The 14,517-nt window shown below is 40.3% G+C and overlaps 1 protein-coding gene and 1 long non-coding RNA gene across 2 annotated transcripts; one reads left to right on the plus strand and one right to left on the minus strand.

Annotated features, from left to right (window-relative positions):
- Positions 1-2,938: 2,938 nt before the first annotated feature.
- LOC117823847 lies at positions 2,939-6,802 on the plus strand. The gene is made up of 5 exons (XR_004633503.1): positions 2,939-3,124; positions 3,946-4,032; positions 4,149-4,201; positions 5,312-5,402; positions 5,536-6,802. It is a non-coding gene; the product is annotated as an uncharacterized LOC117823847 (long non-coding RNA).
- A 459-nt stretch (positions 6,803-7,261) lies between these two features.
- Positions 7,262-14,495, minus strand: mtfr2 (mitochondrial fission regulator 2). Its single transcript, XM_034699090.1, has 8 exons — positions 14,314-14,495; positions 12,337-12,519; positions 12,077-12,181; positions 11,576-11,700; positions 10,310-10,512; positions 9,891-10,197; positions 9,611-9,794; positions 7,262-7,798 (listed from the first exon to the last, which is right to left on the minus strand). Exons 2-8 carry the CDS (start codon positions 12,406-12,408, stop codon positions 7,754-7,756), a joined length of 1,041 nt encoding a protein of 346 aa, XP_034554981.1. The 5' UTR covers positions 12,409-12,519; positions 14,314-14,495; the 3' UTR covers positions 7,262-7,753.
- Between the last annotated feature and the right edge of the window lie 22 nt (positions 14,496-14,517).

Consider the following 14,517-nt stretch of genomic DNA (forward strand, 5'->3'; position numbering starts at 1 on the left):
ATACAGCAGGAATGGGCGCTGACATGTTGTACAGTGTTGGTGATGTATTTTGCAGCTTAAGCATGCACAGAAGCTATCTGGCTGGAGTAGCTTCAAAATGTAAGCTTCCCACCACTTCCACTAATCAAAGCACACATTTAATTTGTCATGTTTTGTATGTTCTAAAGGAGTTTTTCGACGAGAGGAACTTTTCCCCCGGAACAACTGGTGGACCCAGGGTCTAAATTTAGTTCAGGGGTAGATAATCTCCCCCCCTAAAAAGCCCCTGCTAGGGGGGTAGTACTTTTCAAAGGTCTCTGGGCTTTCGGGGGCAGGGCCTGCAATGTTGAACGTGTCTGATTGGTATATGAACGCAGTGTTTTTATTCCGCCTGCCGTCCACAATAACATCACACACGTGTGATTCACTTGATTTCGTCTTTGTTTTACTGCCCTCTACTGGTCTGGTGGTGTGGTGTGGTGCATTTACTTTCCCACCCCCCCTCCATACGTCACTGGCCTGATTTGCACAATCTGCCCGGGACTTCAGCCCGGTGGTCAAAACGCAGACAACAATGGGGGCACAGGAACCTTTTAGTTCAGGGTAAAGTAGTTCTGGGGGCTAAAAGACCGCGGAACTCATGGTCGAAATGCACCTTAAGTTTCCTTTTAGTAATTAGTGGTTATTCTTGTGATCTGTGAGGGGCACTCACTCTGGCTACTTTTTCAGTTTTGTGGGGGAATAATCCCAGAGCAGAGTCAGGTGTGTGTGTGGCTGATTTGTCCTGATTAAGACACGGTGTGAGTAGTTTATATATAGGGGAGAATGGGGTTGGTTGTCACGTGGGTTGGTTGGCACACTCGTTATATCTCGCCACCAGAGGGCACTGTCTCTCAAATTGGGGTATGGACATTTCCAGAATTAGGATCAGAGCTCAACTACATAGTCTTCTCTGGAGTAAGACAGCTGAACTTCAGGTGAGAGGACTTTTTGTGTTTTTCATGTCAAATTGTAAATATTCAGCTCCCCAGTATTTTTCTTCTAGGCTTTTAAACGATGGGTTTATAACAAAACAAGTGTTACCCTTACAAAGTGTGAGGGGAAAGCTATAGTTTAGATTTGTATTAGCTAGCTAACTACTTGTTAGATGGTTGTTAGCCTTGATGCTAGAAAAAAATTCCAGTTGGGGTTGGTCGTCACATTCTCTTTGGGGTTGGTTGTCACGTGTAACAACCAACCCCAATGTTGGCAAAATCATGCATGGTGAAATGAGTTGGAGTTGGAGTGCGCAGACCCTACATTTGCCATCACTGTAACTCAGACAGTGACTGCATGTAGCCTAGTTGAGTCGGCCATTATTGTTAGGCCTGTTTGTTTTGTTCTTTATGTTGTTATATAGGCTGGCCTAAAGATGTGTTTCCTGTTCATGTTCCTTGCTCATTTTATGTTAAAATGCATTAAGTTATGTAGGCCTATCACTTGTCAGTGCAATTAAACTTTCAAATTTAGTTCTGCCTTCTTGCCTTTTTTAAAAGATTTTTCCCATTGAAATACCATTGTGACAACCAACCCCATAGTGTGTGACAACCAACCCCATAGTGTGTGACAACCATCCCCGTGATGGGGTTGGTTGTCACAATGTGTCAGAGTGTCTTTGACAGTTAAATGCCTCTTTGTTACAATGAGTTGGAAAATGAGAGGGATACACATTCCAAGCCAACACCTTAAGCTTCAATTTAATGTAAGAAATCAAGATGTTTTGATGATGAGCAATCATCAAAACAGTAAAAAGTGTGACAACCAACCCCATTCTGCCCTACCTGTGAGTGTGGGTGCTCTGTGCTGGCTCATAGTCTCACCTTCAGAGATAGTGAGAGTGTATAAACAGTCAAAGTGTGTCCGTATATACTGCAGAAGTTCTTTTTCTGCGGGGTTCGAAAGCAGTTTCTCGTTTCTATAGTACAGTAGTTGGTTTTCGCTTCACCCTTTAAAGCCCCATGGACTGTTTTTGTGTTTCCTAAAGGAGTTTTTTCCAGGGTCTCCCTGAGAGTTTGCTTGTCTTATTCCCCTTTCCCTTTTCATCGCCTGCGATATTAATGGTTATATTTTTGGAATAATATGTTGTCATGGTTATTTCTCTGTTTATAACGCCCCCACATTAGTTACGTTGTTATATTTCAATATCCTCATGTTTCTTGTCTTGTGTTTCCTGTTTTATTTTGGTGCTCACCCTCATTTTTTATTTCTGGTCCGTTACCTTCCTGTTCCCCAGTGTTTCCCACTCCCCTGATTACCCAGCCTCCACTCCTGGTGTGCGTAGATAGTCAGCGCTCCAGCTTTTATCTTCATGTTTGTAGTCGTGTTTCTTGTCCAGTGTCTGTGACTTTTTTGCCTCACACATTTTGGACACCTCATCCTGTTACGACTGCTTTCCTGTGTACTAATCTTGGTTTCTCTGATTAAACAGACGTTGAATTGCTGCCTGCTTCCTGATTTCTGATTTTGGTCCAATCTTTGGTCCAGTTTCAAACTGTTGGGTTGTTTTTTTTTACTTTTTGTTATTTTGGATTATTCAACTTGTTGAGTTTTTTGCATTTGGGTTGTATATTTGTTTGATTTTCAAGGCACTTTTTAAGCCTCTTTTTCAAGCTGCTCTATAAATAAAGTTATTATAAAACAGGACATATTCAAGTTGGTTACTTAGGCTCACAACTCAGAAGTCAAACTTCAGATAGGGCTGCTGTTGAACTGCTTTGATACTTCTCATACCTATTAGAAACTCTGAATATTTAAGATTCAACTCTTGTGCAATCTTGGCAATCACTTGTCACACCCTATTTCTTAAACCTTTATGAAAAAGTATGTAAAAAACATGAACAAGACTCGCCTTTCTTTAGGAACTGAAACATGCTGATTTCAACAGTGCCAAAAATGCAGAAGTATTTGTGAGCTTATTTGTAATTTCTTCCCTGACACATTCAGTCTTCCTCTCTTGTCATGGGAGTTAACTTATCTCTGAATCAGACCACATGATTCACAGCGCCGACCATGAAGAATCTGACATTCCTCTCTGTTATCTCTCTGAGATCAGCATGGACAGCAGCAGAACCAGATCAACATTTTCTACAAGGAGTTCAAAAAAGAGGTATGTTGTGTTTACCCAGAGTAACTGAGGGATAAAGTTATGTGTAGTTTGTTAGCCTATGAGGTGTCTTGAGTATATTAGGGGTTGATTATTAACTCTGTGGTAGACCTGGTGAGAATGCACTATCAAGACTTCAACAAGAAAAAGTGTACTTATGAGAGAGTTTGGGGGTTTAGGGGCGTACTGCTGCCAACACAGTACAAACAATAAGTATTGTATCTTTATTTAACCTTTATTTAACCAGGTGAGTTAATTGAGAACCAATTCTCATTTGCCATTGCAACCTGGGCGAGATTGTAGAGATTAGATGTTTGGTTTTTTTTTGTATAGAAGCACAGGAACACTTTTCAAAAACAACCTAGAGTAGAAAAAGTTTTATTTCTCCTTATTTAAAGAACATTGGTGCACATTAATAAGAACATTATAAAATAAAAAATACATATCAGTAACCGGATCTGACGCAACTTTGACATGCGCAGAACTAGGTGTTAGGAAAATGGTGGTAGCTTACAAAATGACACCAATGGAGAATCCAGTAAGTGCTTCTATATTACGATGAATTTAACACACCAGCACTAGTATTTGGTAAAGTATGTGGAAGTAAGGCAGTTTGGAAAATATCTGTGTGTGTTTGGGTGTGGACCAACCAGCATGAACGTTCAATTCGGGGTCAAGTTCGTTGCCGACAGTTAGCTTAGCAGCTAACAACGCTGATTTGCCGGGTCAAGCACTGAATGACGATATTTTCCATTGAATTGTACAATTTGGTATCAGACTTTGATTCCTGACATTTTTACTTTGTATTTCTGATGATGCTGCAGATTTCTACTGAGTGTGTGGACAACGCTGAGGGATTTCCTGGTGTTATCGTGTATGACGATGAAACATTCCCCATTTCTTCACCACCAGTAAGATTTGAAACCATCTGTGTATATGAGCGGTCAAATACCCATGTAGGTGCTAAGATCACACATGTTTATACAGTGTTTTAAACATGGTGGTTTTTTTTTTTTCTTTCTTGAAGGGTCATGACGATAGCGTGCTGATGGCTTCTGCTGATGAACTAGGCCCTTACAGGTATGTAGGCGTTTTTTTTTGCTTTCTGTTTTAATCAACTATTCTAGTTGGTTCTCACATGGGTTGATGAATGCAATCTCTTTATTTTTGTTTGGTGAAAACACTTACCTGAAAAACTGATTGGGAGTAGTTTAACCCTCCTGTTATGTTGCGGGTCAAATTGACCCAGTTTAAAGTTCAAAAATAAAATTGTTAAAAGTATTATTTTGCTATGAATCTTCTTCTGCTTGGTTTAATTAGCGCGAACAACATATCCAATGAAAATGGCTCATTTCACACATTTGCATTGCACATCTGTGAGAATTAAAGAACACTATTGCACCATACATTGATTTAAATGGATAGTAATAGAGTTAATAATGAGAATTTAAAAATGTGTATTGAGATTTTTTTGGGTTCGGACACTTTTGGATAATTAAATATGCCCTGGGTCAAGTTGACCCAGGAACATTATTGCTGTCCCTAAGAAACAAACATAACAGGAGGGTTAAGATAAGCATGTAGGCAGGTAAATTTCAAATGTCAGAAAATTCCCCTCAAATTGTATTGTTGCCAGTTTCAGGATTTTGTGCATATACAATGTTTTAGGGCTTTTTGCCTTTATTTTTGATTGGACAGCTGAAGAGAGAGAGAGAGAGAGACAGTAGGGAATGACATGCACTAAATCACACTGTGACTGGAAACCAATCCTACGGCCTGTACGACGAGGACTTCAGCTCAGCTAAACTGGCATCCAGTTTAGTGCATAGAGGAGGCAAAGTGATGGTACAAGAAAGCTAAGAGTGTTGTGCACCATTCCACCTCTGTTTCAGACTTGCCATAATATTATTACCACTGATAGATTACATTACTATCATTGATTATCCCACCCATCAGTGAGTGGGACATGTTTGGCAGCAGGTGAACACAAGCTGATGTGTTGGAAGCAGGAAAAAGGGAAAGTCTAAGGATGCATGCCGCTTTGACGAGGACCAAACTGTGATGGCTAAATGATTCAGTCAGAGCATCTTCAAAGTGGAGCTCTTTTGTGGTGTTATCGGTCTGCAGAGGTCAGGTCAAATGTGGTCCAAGGAAAGAAACATCTCTCTGTATGTCTTTTTTGTGCTGTAGCTCCGTGCAACCTTTTCAAAAAGTAATGATCATGATGATGATGATGACGATGCAGTGGATTGGGATCTTCTAGAGGCTGACAGTGGAGAAGGTACATGTCCTCATCTATCGCTACAGGCCATAGTATTTAAGTCTTAATAAGGATACAGATTCATAACCCTTGTCGTTATGATATCAGCGGTATCAAGGTGTGGTAACTAAACTCTTCTGCTATGTTTCCACAGTACTGTGCAGGAGTGGGACGAGGAGGAGGATGAAGATGATGACTGACAGTTAGCCATCAACATAAAGAGCCATGGCAGCTTTAGTTTTTTGGTTTTTTTTAAGTTGTGTTTTTGGGCATTAATGATAGGACAGCCGAAGAGAGACAGGAAATGTGGGGTATAGAGAGTGGGGGAAGACATGCAGCAAATGGTCGACAGGTCGGGAGTCAAATTTTTTATGTTTGTTTGGGGACTTTTATGCCCGTATTAAAGCTGCTTTTGGTAGGAATGGTTTAAAAAAAAATTACTTTTTTTCTGCAGGGTTTCGAGAAAAAGTCATAATACCAATCAGTACTCATCTGTAAGTGAAGTAATCTGAGATTATGGCGAAATCTCTGTGTTTTCCAATGCCTTTGTATCAAGCAATGTTATTATTCCCCTCGTCCGTTATCACGGACCAATCAGAGCTACTCCCCAACCCTCTGTCCTGATTGGTCGAGTGGCGGCCCCACTATTTCGCCCTGATTGGCTTCCCAGTCAATCAGGGCATTCCTCATAGAACGCGCACAACAATCTTTTGTGGGCGGGGTTACGACTGCAGAGAGGGGAGGCCTAGTGTTGACGTTCGAAATCTCTTTTAGAACTGATGTTTATATCAAGACTACCAACAGCAGCTTTAAGAGGGAACAGTGAATGGCGTGGAAATGCAGTGGTTGTCTACAGTATCTGCCATAGACGGCCTGCTGCTGTGGACGTGCCAGACTCCAGCGGCAACAGCTTCTACTATTTGTCTCATCACTATCATCTCTCTCTCTTCATCTCCCTCTATCCCTCTCTCCAACCCCAACTCGGTCTCAGCAGATGTGTGTCTAACATGAATCTGGTCCTGCTGGAGGTTTCTGTCTGTTAAAGGAAGTTTGTCCTTGCCACTGTAACTTGCTAAATGCTGCAAAGTGCTCTGCTCATGGTGGATTAGGATTAGATCAGACTGAGTCCTGTCTGTAAGATGGGACTGGATCTTATCCTGTCTTGATGTTGGGTCTTTGTTAATAATATAACAGAGTACGGTCTAGACCTGCTGTTTGTAAAAGCGTATTGAGGTAACGTTTGTTGTGATTTGGTGCTATATAAATAAAGATTGATTGATTGAAGTAGGGAGATGGCTGCCCTCTTCAAGGACCACAGCCACTGTACATAGGGGTTGATATGGCTGGAATACAACTTGTGCTGTTTGCAAAATATCAAAGCGACTGTAAAACAACCAATAAACAATTGATCACAAATTTTATTTGTTTATCCTTTCAGGCTTTTATCTACTAATACCAATATTGTGACGATAACATGTATCCCTCATATTTGACCCAAAATGGCGCACTATAACGGAGTTGGTGTTGTAATAAATATTAGGCATGAGCCAAAGCAGGAACAAACTTCTCATGATAGATTGCCTGTATTATCAAAGTTATCTCTTTGCAGCTCTGCTTCAGTGAGAAAAACGGGGACTTTAAAAGATGCCATGCAGTTGCAATATGGGAAATGTAGGACCAAGTGTTTTTAAAGGCTGATTTGCTTATTTGGTGCTTAGCAGCAATGTTAAATGACATTCAATGCATTACAATGGATATGTTGACATTTTAGAGACACTTAGAAGGTGAACTCGAACCGCTGTAAAAGATCAGAGCTACTTTTTAATACTACAATTGAAGTGCTGAAGTTTAAAAATTGAAATAAGAACAGACGAACCCGATGAAAGCGGATAAAACATTTTAATAAAATCAAATCTTAAACAGCAGTTGCATAGAGTAGAGCTGTGTTAACCTATTACCTCCATTGTTATTCATCTCACATGACTGAGGTAAGAATTAAGGCCTCTCATTATTACTTTAAGAGACATTAAAAAGGATAGCTACAAGCCACCACGCATACACATTATTCTTTAAAAAGACACAAATGTATGAATAACACTGTATAAAATAAAATAACTGTACCAAACCCTTCTTCAGAGCAAAGACTGGATCAAAAACATACATTCAAGCCTGCCAACAAACAGAAAAATTCACTTTGTTCAGCTTAAACAAACATAAAAAGGGAATAAAAGAACAGACACCAAAGAATGTGAAGTGCAAGGTATTAGCTGCAGTAGTAATCTGTGTCCGAGGCACATCAGTGTGAGCTGTATTCGACTGACTGGATGTTTGATTTTTGACATCTTTAAGTGATAAGCTGCCGCTGAACAGGATCAGAGGTGGAGGCGACCCTGACTGCGTCTGTTATGGAGAGGAACCTGGAACAGAAACAGAGCATTATTAAACCAGTGACAGATTTAATCTGATCAGTTTAATGAAATAAAGAGCAATGAGTACATTTTATTCTACTCTGCATTTTTAACTTTGATAGAACGATTAAAATAAATAAATAAAGACACCTCTTCCAATACCAGGGCAGTAAAAATATCAGTCCTGGGCTAACCAAAATTATGACATTTCTTTGTTTTATTTTCAAAGCAGGCAGGATGAAGCTAATGTTATTAACCACTGTGATTTAACAGAGAAATAGTATCTTCTTTTTCTGTTTCACAGCTTTGTTTTCATTCGCAGCACTCGCTCTCTCCACTTCTCCTCTATGTCACTCAACAACTGGTGCTTTCTCCTAAGCTTGCTGAAGCTGTTGGATGCTGAAAACGTGACTAAAGATCTGTTTTTTTTTTAAAACAAAAAATACTTATATAATATGATAAATAAATAAAAATTAAAGAACAGATTTTATCTCTTTATACGGTGTCCCTGAAGGTCAACTGCACAAATATTTCATAATATCAGATATTCAAAAAACAATTAACTGAATGCTAAAAAGATTAAATGAAAAGTAAAAATACTCCATGTGCTAAATGAAAAATAAAATAAATAAATCACAAAACGTAACGTTTCCAGATATTTTTCCCGCCAAAATGTGAGAGTATTTCATGGAATACGTTTACATTTTGAGTAACATTTTTCTGTTTTGTAAAATTTTTCCATGTGTCATGAATAAATCCTGTTTTTGATGAAATGTTGTTGTTTTTTTAAAGTTGTGTTTTTGATCATGTCTGCCTTTATTTCCATTGACAACATGGACAACATCCACCACCCTCTCTACAACATGCTGGTGAAACACAGGAGCACATTCATTGAAAGACTCATCTCCCTGAACCAGATGAGGGGCATGCACCCTCGTTGTCTGATATGTTCAATGAGATCATTGATTTTAGTGAGGTTAGTACACAGTCAGAGCCATAAATGCAATGGTAGGGGAGACCGGGGACAGTTTGTAACATTTTTGACATTTCTGTCTATAACTATGAGCTCTTTTAACCCAGTGTGTTCAAACTGCTGTACAAACTAGCTTCAAGTGTCTGCTAATAAATGGCCTAGAAAATGCCTGTGCAACACAAACAGAAAATGCATGGCCTACTCCCCAATAATAATTGCCGTAATAATTTATTTCGGTGTTTCGGTTTCAAGCCTTGGTTTGCTCATTTTCGGTTTCGGACAAGAATTTTTATTTCGGTGCATCCCTAATATCTGACTTTCTTACATACAGTTTTTAAGAGCTCTGTAATACCCAAATGTCCCTCCCCAGGATAAATAAAGTATTTCTGATTCTGATATTGATAGGACATGTGGAGAGTAGGGGGAAGACATGCAACAAATGGCCCTGGCCTGGGAGTTGAACCAGCAACAGCTGTGATGAGGACTACAGCCTCTGCACTCGGGGTGTGCACTTACACCGCTATGCCAACAGCGTCCCCTAGATGATTTCCACGCTCATGAAATGTTTGTGCAGTTAACCCTCTGGGCTGTCATTTCAACAACTTTAACCTCCAGTGAGTCATTAAAGTTTTACTGCTAATCACACATTTACTTTTGACAAGTCTAAAACGTCTGCTGTGAAAAGAGGCTGCAGGGTGGAGCAGTGAGGTTTATTTGACTACCCTTTTAAAAACACCTCAATGCTCATAACTGCGCTTCCTATGAGAAGTTTATGACCATGTTAAACATATTACATATTAAAACAAGCAGACATACTGGAGTATGCTGCGTGCCTGTGAGAAACAAACCTTGTGCGTTTCTGGACTGCCGAACGGTGAGAGCTCAAGTGAGTTCTCTTTGTCTGATGAACAGTTGTGTCGATGCTGGGCAAACTTTCTCTTCAGAGCTTCAGCAATAAGAGCAGCCGGGTCACTGAGCGATGCGGGCCCTCCCTTACTGCGCCTCTTTCTGACCGGTGTTCCCCCTGGGGATCTACAGAGACAAGAAGAGAAGCTGGTTAGGAAAACATGAAAAAATGCAACAAGGAGGAAAAATTGGCAAAACTCAAACAGTCCCACAAACACTTACCTTTCAATCGTACGTAATTTAACTTGATTCAAGTCCTTGAGAACATCCAGCATGGATGGCATCCCTTTCTCTTCACTCTGGGGTCTTAGCTGACCCTTATCATGTTCTTTCCCGTTCGTCCTGCGCTGGCGGACCAGCTCTAGAACAGACATTTTCTCAGTAGCCGAGCTAACACAGAGGGCAGGCGGGGGAGGAGGAGGAGGTGGTGGTGGAGGAGGAGCAGCACAGCGAGGTGTTGAGGTAAGAGCTGGTGGAGGGGGGGGAGACATCAGAGGCGAAAAAGGTGCATTGTGGGACTCTGTAGGACCTGAGAAAATAAAGTGTACATAAAGTTGAATACACTGACTTGTATAATCAGAATAAGATGTTGCATGTTTTTTTTCATGAGGACATGGAGAAGAGGTTGAAACACTGGGTACCTGAAGCTGGAGCAGCAGTCACAATCATGGCTATCTGAGCTCGTAGTTTGAGCAGCTCGCTCTCCAATGCGCTGATTTTCTGCAGGGCATCTGGATTAGCTGTGGGCCTCACAGACTGGACTCCCCTCTGAGCTTGACTCGGTCCTGGGAACCTCTGCGCACCTCGATTTACAGTACTCTGCTTGTTTGGAGGCAAGTGGTTCCTACAGGGACCATGCATGACTTTACTTTTCAGTTGAGCTTACATACAGGACTGTTTAAAGGCCGTACAGAGATGTTTTGTTGAGGTTCGAAGTTGAATAGAACCATTGACAGTTTCCGACACACAAAGCTGTACAGTCATGCAATTCTGCCGTCTTTTCTATGGACTAAAAAAAGGTGCTTTCTGAAAGCAGGAACTTGGTACCTTCTCAGAAACTGTGATCTAACACTTGGAAACTCCCTGGATGATCTCAGTTACATTAAAAACAAGTCTTTAATTAACATTTAAAACACCCTAGCTCTGTGATACACACAGAAGATAGGGGAGGCGAGATCATACTTAAATACCCTGCTTACCCTAATATTGTTTCATCAGTATAACTATGTTTAAACTATGTGAACATGAATTATGACTGTTTTGTGTATATTTTGTTTTTATATGTGGGGATGGTTTCGGTGTTATAACTGCTTTAAGGATTGATCTTTCAGGATATTATCTTGTTAACATCTCAAACAGGTGCTTAATTCAGCCGAGCAGAGAGAGGTTAGGACAGATAGATGCACTAAAGAACTGTGCAAGTGACTTTATATACCAAATAACCTTGGACTACTTCCTAATGTGTCATTTTTCTAATATGCATAATCTTCACAGGACATCAGGCTGTGGTAGAAACCATAGACTGTAAAAATAATGGACGTAGTATCTATGAAGTTGCCCATCTGTTTCTGAAGCGCTGTTTTGAAGCCAATCGTCAGCGGGTGCCATGTTGGAAATGCTGAACTCAACCTAACTTCTATCGAGGTAAAGAGGCAGGCTTTGAGCCTCCTAGCCAACAGCTACAGTGTTCACGCCTGTCAGTCAAGTCAGCTGTGCCTCTCAAAATGTAAAACTTGTAATCTTAATATCTTTGAAACTGCCACGTTATGAAAAAATTCACCCCCCCTGTACAGAGCGTGCCGATTGAGAAATGAGAAATGCTTTTGCTTTTTGCTTCGTCGTCACTGTAAACTTGATTAGGACACATTATGTCAACTGTGTTTGTACTGGTCTGTTCGTTTTCGTACCTCGTCTTGGCGAAGTTTTCCCCCTCGTCTTCAAACACCCACAGGACGTCAGCGAATGAGGGGATGGCATGTGTACCCACAGTATTGTCATCCTGACTATGGGTCTGATAGGTGAGTTTAGGAATCTGAGGAGGAAACATGCACAAGGGGGGATTACAAACTGTGACTATATCTAATTCAACACAAAATAAAAAACAACTATAGACAGTTATGAATTATTATGATTCAAGAATAAAGAATAGGTTATACATTTGGCAGAACATGATTCTGTAGATGCAGAAGTGTACGGTTAAAAAAGAGAGAAGGAAGATGCTTTGGTGTTGAAATAAAGTGAACACATTGCAAAAGACCAAAATAGGTTAAGGAATTGAGGAACAGGAATTAGTTGACAAGATAAATATATAACCTCATGACTAACTAATGATTAGTTCTTTAATCTGTAGTTAACTAAACAGATTATGTGGGATAATCTTTGGAAACACAAGCAGTAGGTGAAGGTACCTGAAAGTGGACACGTGGTAAAGGTGCCAGTGGGAAGTTGGTCCCGATCATCCGCACGATGCTGCGATACTGGCCACACAGGTCACTGTCCCATACGGGAACCAGCTACAGATAACAAAATGAAAAAACACACACAAGTTATAAAAGTACATAATGGAGTCATACAAAGTCATCCTGGATGTCAGTTTGAGAATTCATAACGTTGTTTTGACAGAAGAGTGTGTTTGTGTTTGTGTGTGTGTGTGTGTGTGTTCACTCACCATTTCTGGAGGCACTCCAAAGTACTCCAGTACCAAGTGCAGTACATCCACAATATCCTCTAATAAAGACATTGGAAGGACTTTTTTATTCACCAGCTGATGACTGTGAAGCTGCTCTCCCAGCCGACTGATTCAATAAGAGGCTGGCGCAGAATGGAAACCACAACCTCACATACTTAACACCTGAAACAAAGGAAAAGAACAACAAATAAACACAGCACTCTGCACTTTTGATCTGTAATGGTGATCTTACACATGCCATCCCTCTAAATAATGGATGAAATGGCTGCAGATGATTGTTACAGAAAAAAAAATACACACGTCCAGTTCTCTGGGCTTTTAAGATCACTTCCTGTTCATCATAGAATAGACTTTTTATGATAATACTGTTGGATTTTAGGGATCAGATGGTTTAATGGAGAATATCATCCCTCTCTCTCTCTCTCTTATCCTCCTCTATCCCTCTTTCCGACCCTAACTCGGTCAAGGCAGATGTCTGTCTAACATGAGTCTGGTTCTGCTCGAGGTTTCTGCCTGTTCAAAGGAAATTTTTCCTTGCCTCTGTAACTTGCTTAATACTGTGAGGTGCTCTGCTCATAGTGGATTAAGATGAGATCAGACTGAGACCTGTCTGTAAGATGGGACTGGATCTTATCCTGTCTTGGTGTTGGATCTTTGTTAATGATATAACATAGAGTATGGTCTAGACCTGCTCTGTTTGTAAAAACGTTTTGAGATAAAGTTTGTTGTGATTTGGTGCTTTATAAATAAAGATTGAATGATTGAACACTGCAGACTTGAAAAGATTTCTTGGACTATCCATGGCTGTAACAGAAAATGTTAGGTTGCATGGTTTGGGCTTCTCCTTGCATTTGCCTGAAACCATGACACCTTTTCAAGTCTAATTTGAACACCGCAAAAGGTTTTGCTTCTTGAGATTATTGTCAACGTTGCTGAAGTTTAAGCATGTGATTCGCAACCTCCTTTTTGGCTGTTAAGGAGAGGATTCAAAAACCAGGTCCTGATCCAGAACCACTACACCTAGACTTGTAAGATCAGGACTATGTTATCCCAGAGAGTCTACATGTTTTTTTAAAAATACAGTTTTAGATTTGTGAAGCCTTTATTCTATTTGTGAAAAAGGGAAAAATGTCACTTTCACTTTGATGACTGGGTCCCATGTGGTCCAGAGGTGAATAAAAACATTTAGATCTGCCTCTTTTTTTTTTTTTTTGCATTTTCACAATCAGAATTAAGTGTTCACAATTCTGAAACTGTGTTTGAAAAGGTCTGAAGACCCTCTCGGATCATTTAGTCCAGATCATCTGACAAGTCCTGGTTTTGTGGTTCTTGACTTTGGGAGCTGCGAATCAGATGCTAATTTTGGCATTGTTTATTATTATCAAAATAAACCTGTCTTGCCTTTACACTGAAATCCCTGCTTTGTTCTTAAACACAAACAGTGGATATGTGATCAAAGTAGCTTGTCTTTAAGGACAATGCAGTCTTCACCTGATGTTTACATTTATATGTACATCAATTGGTGAGTATTTTAACCTTCCCAAGGACAATTAATAAACGAGACCACATCTAGAAGATAAAGCCACTGTGCTTCAAATTATAATTTCAGATACACCTCCCTTTGGTTTCAGATTTAATCAATAATTTAATTTAAGTCCCTAAGGTTGATTTTTAACTGCCACAGTCCCCTGAAGGCATCACGAACTGATGCTTGGACAGGAAGTTGACTCCTCTCGTGCAACTGGATGCTGGCAGAACTCGTATATAACATAAATTCGTAACATAAGCAAGCAAGTAAAGGTTTGTAATGTTTGACCTGAAAGGTAACCTTGCTCTGAGCAGTGCAGGTATCCCTCTGCACCGCCGCTGCAGCGTGTCTCCCTGTGAAACTGCAATGCTCATCAAAGAGCCAGGAAACAAGCGAGGTAAGCACAAATGCGAGTGGAAGTTACTCACCGTGGGCAGGTTCACTCGTTCAAAACGTGCATTCATATCTACATTAGCCAGACAATCACAGGAGTACTAATTAAAAGAACTATAACTATGAGATAAACACAAGAAACCAGCAGTTTCCTTCTTTACTCGCACATCCAGGCAGCAGTGCTCTCTGAATCAAATAAAGCCGCAGCAGCAACACCTCTTCTAATTGGCTGTAGATAC

This window comes from Notolabrus celidotus, chromosome 13 (genome assembly GCF_009762535.1).
Source record: "Notolabrus celidotus isolate fNotCel1 chromosome 13, fNotCel1.pri, whole genome shotgun sequence".
In the NCBI taxonomy this organism is placed as follows: Eukaryota; Metazoa; Chordata; class Actinopteri; order Labriformes; family Labridae; genus Notolabrus; species Notolabrus celidotus.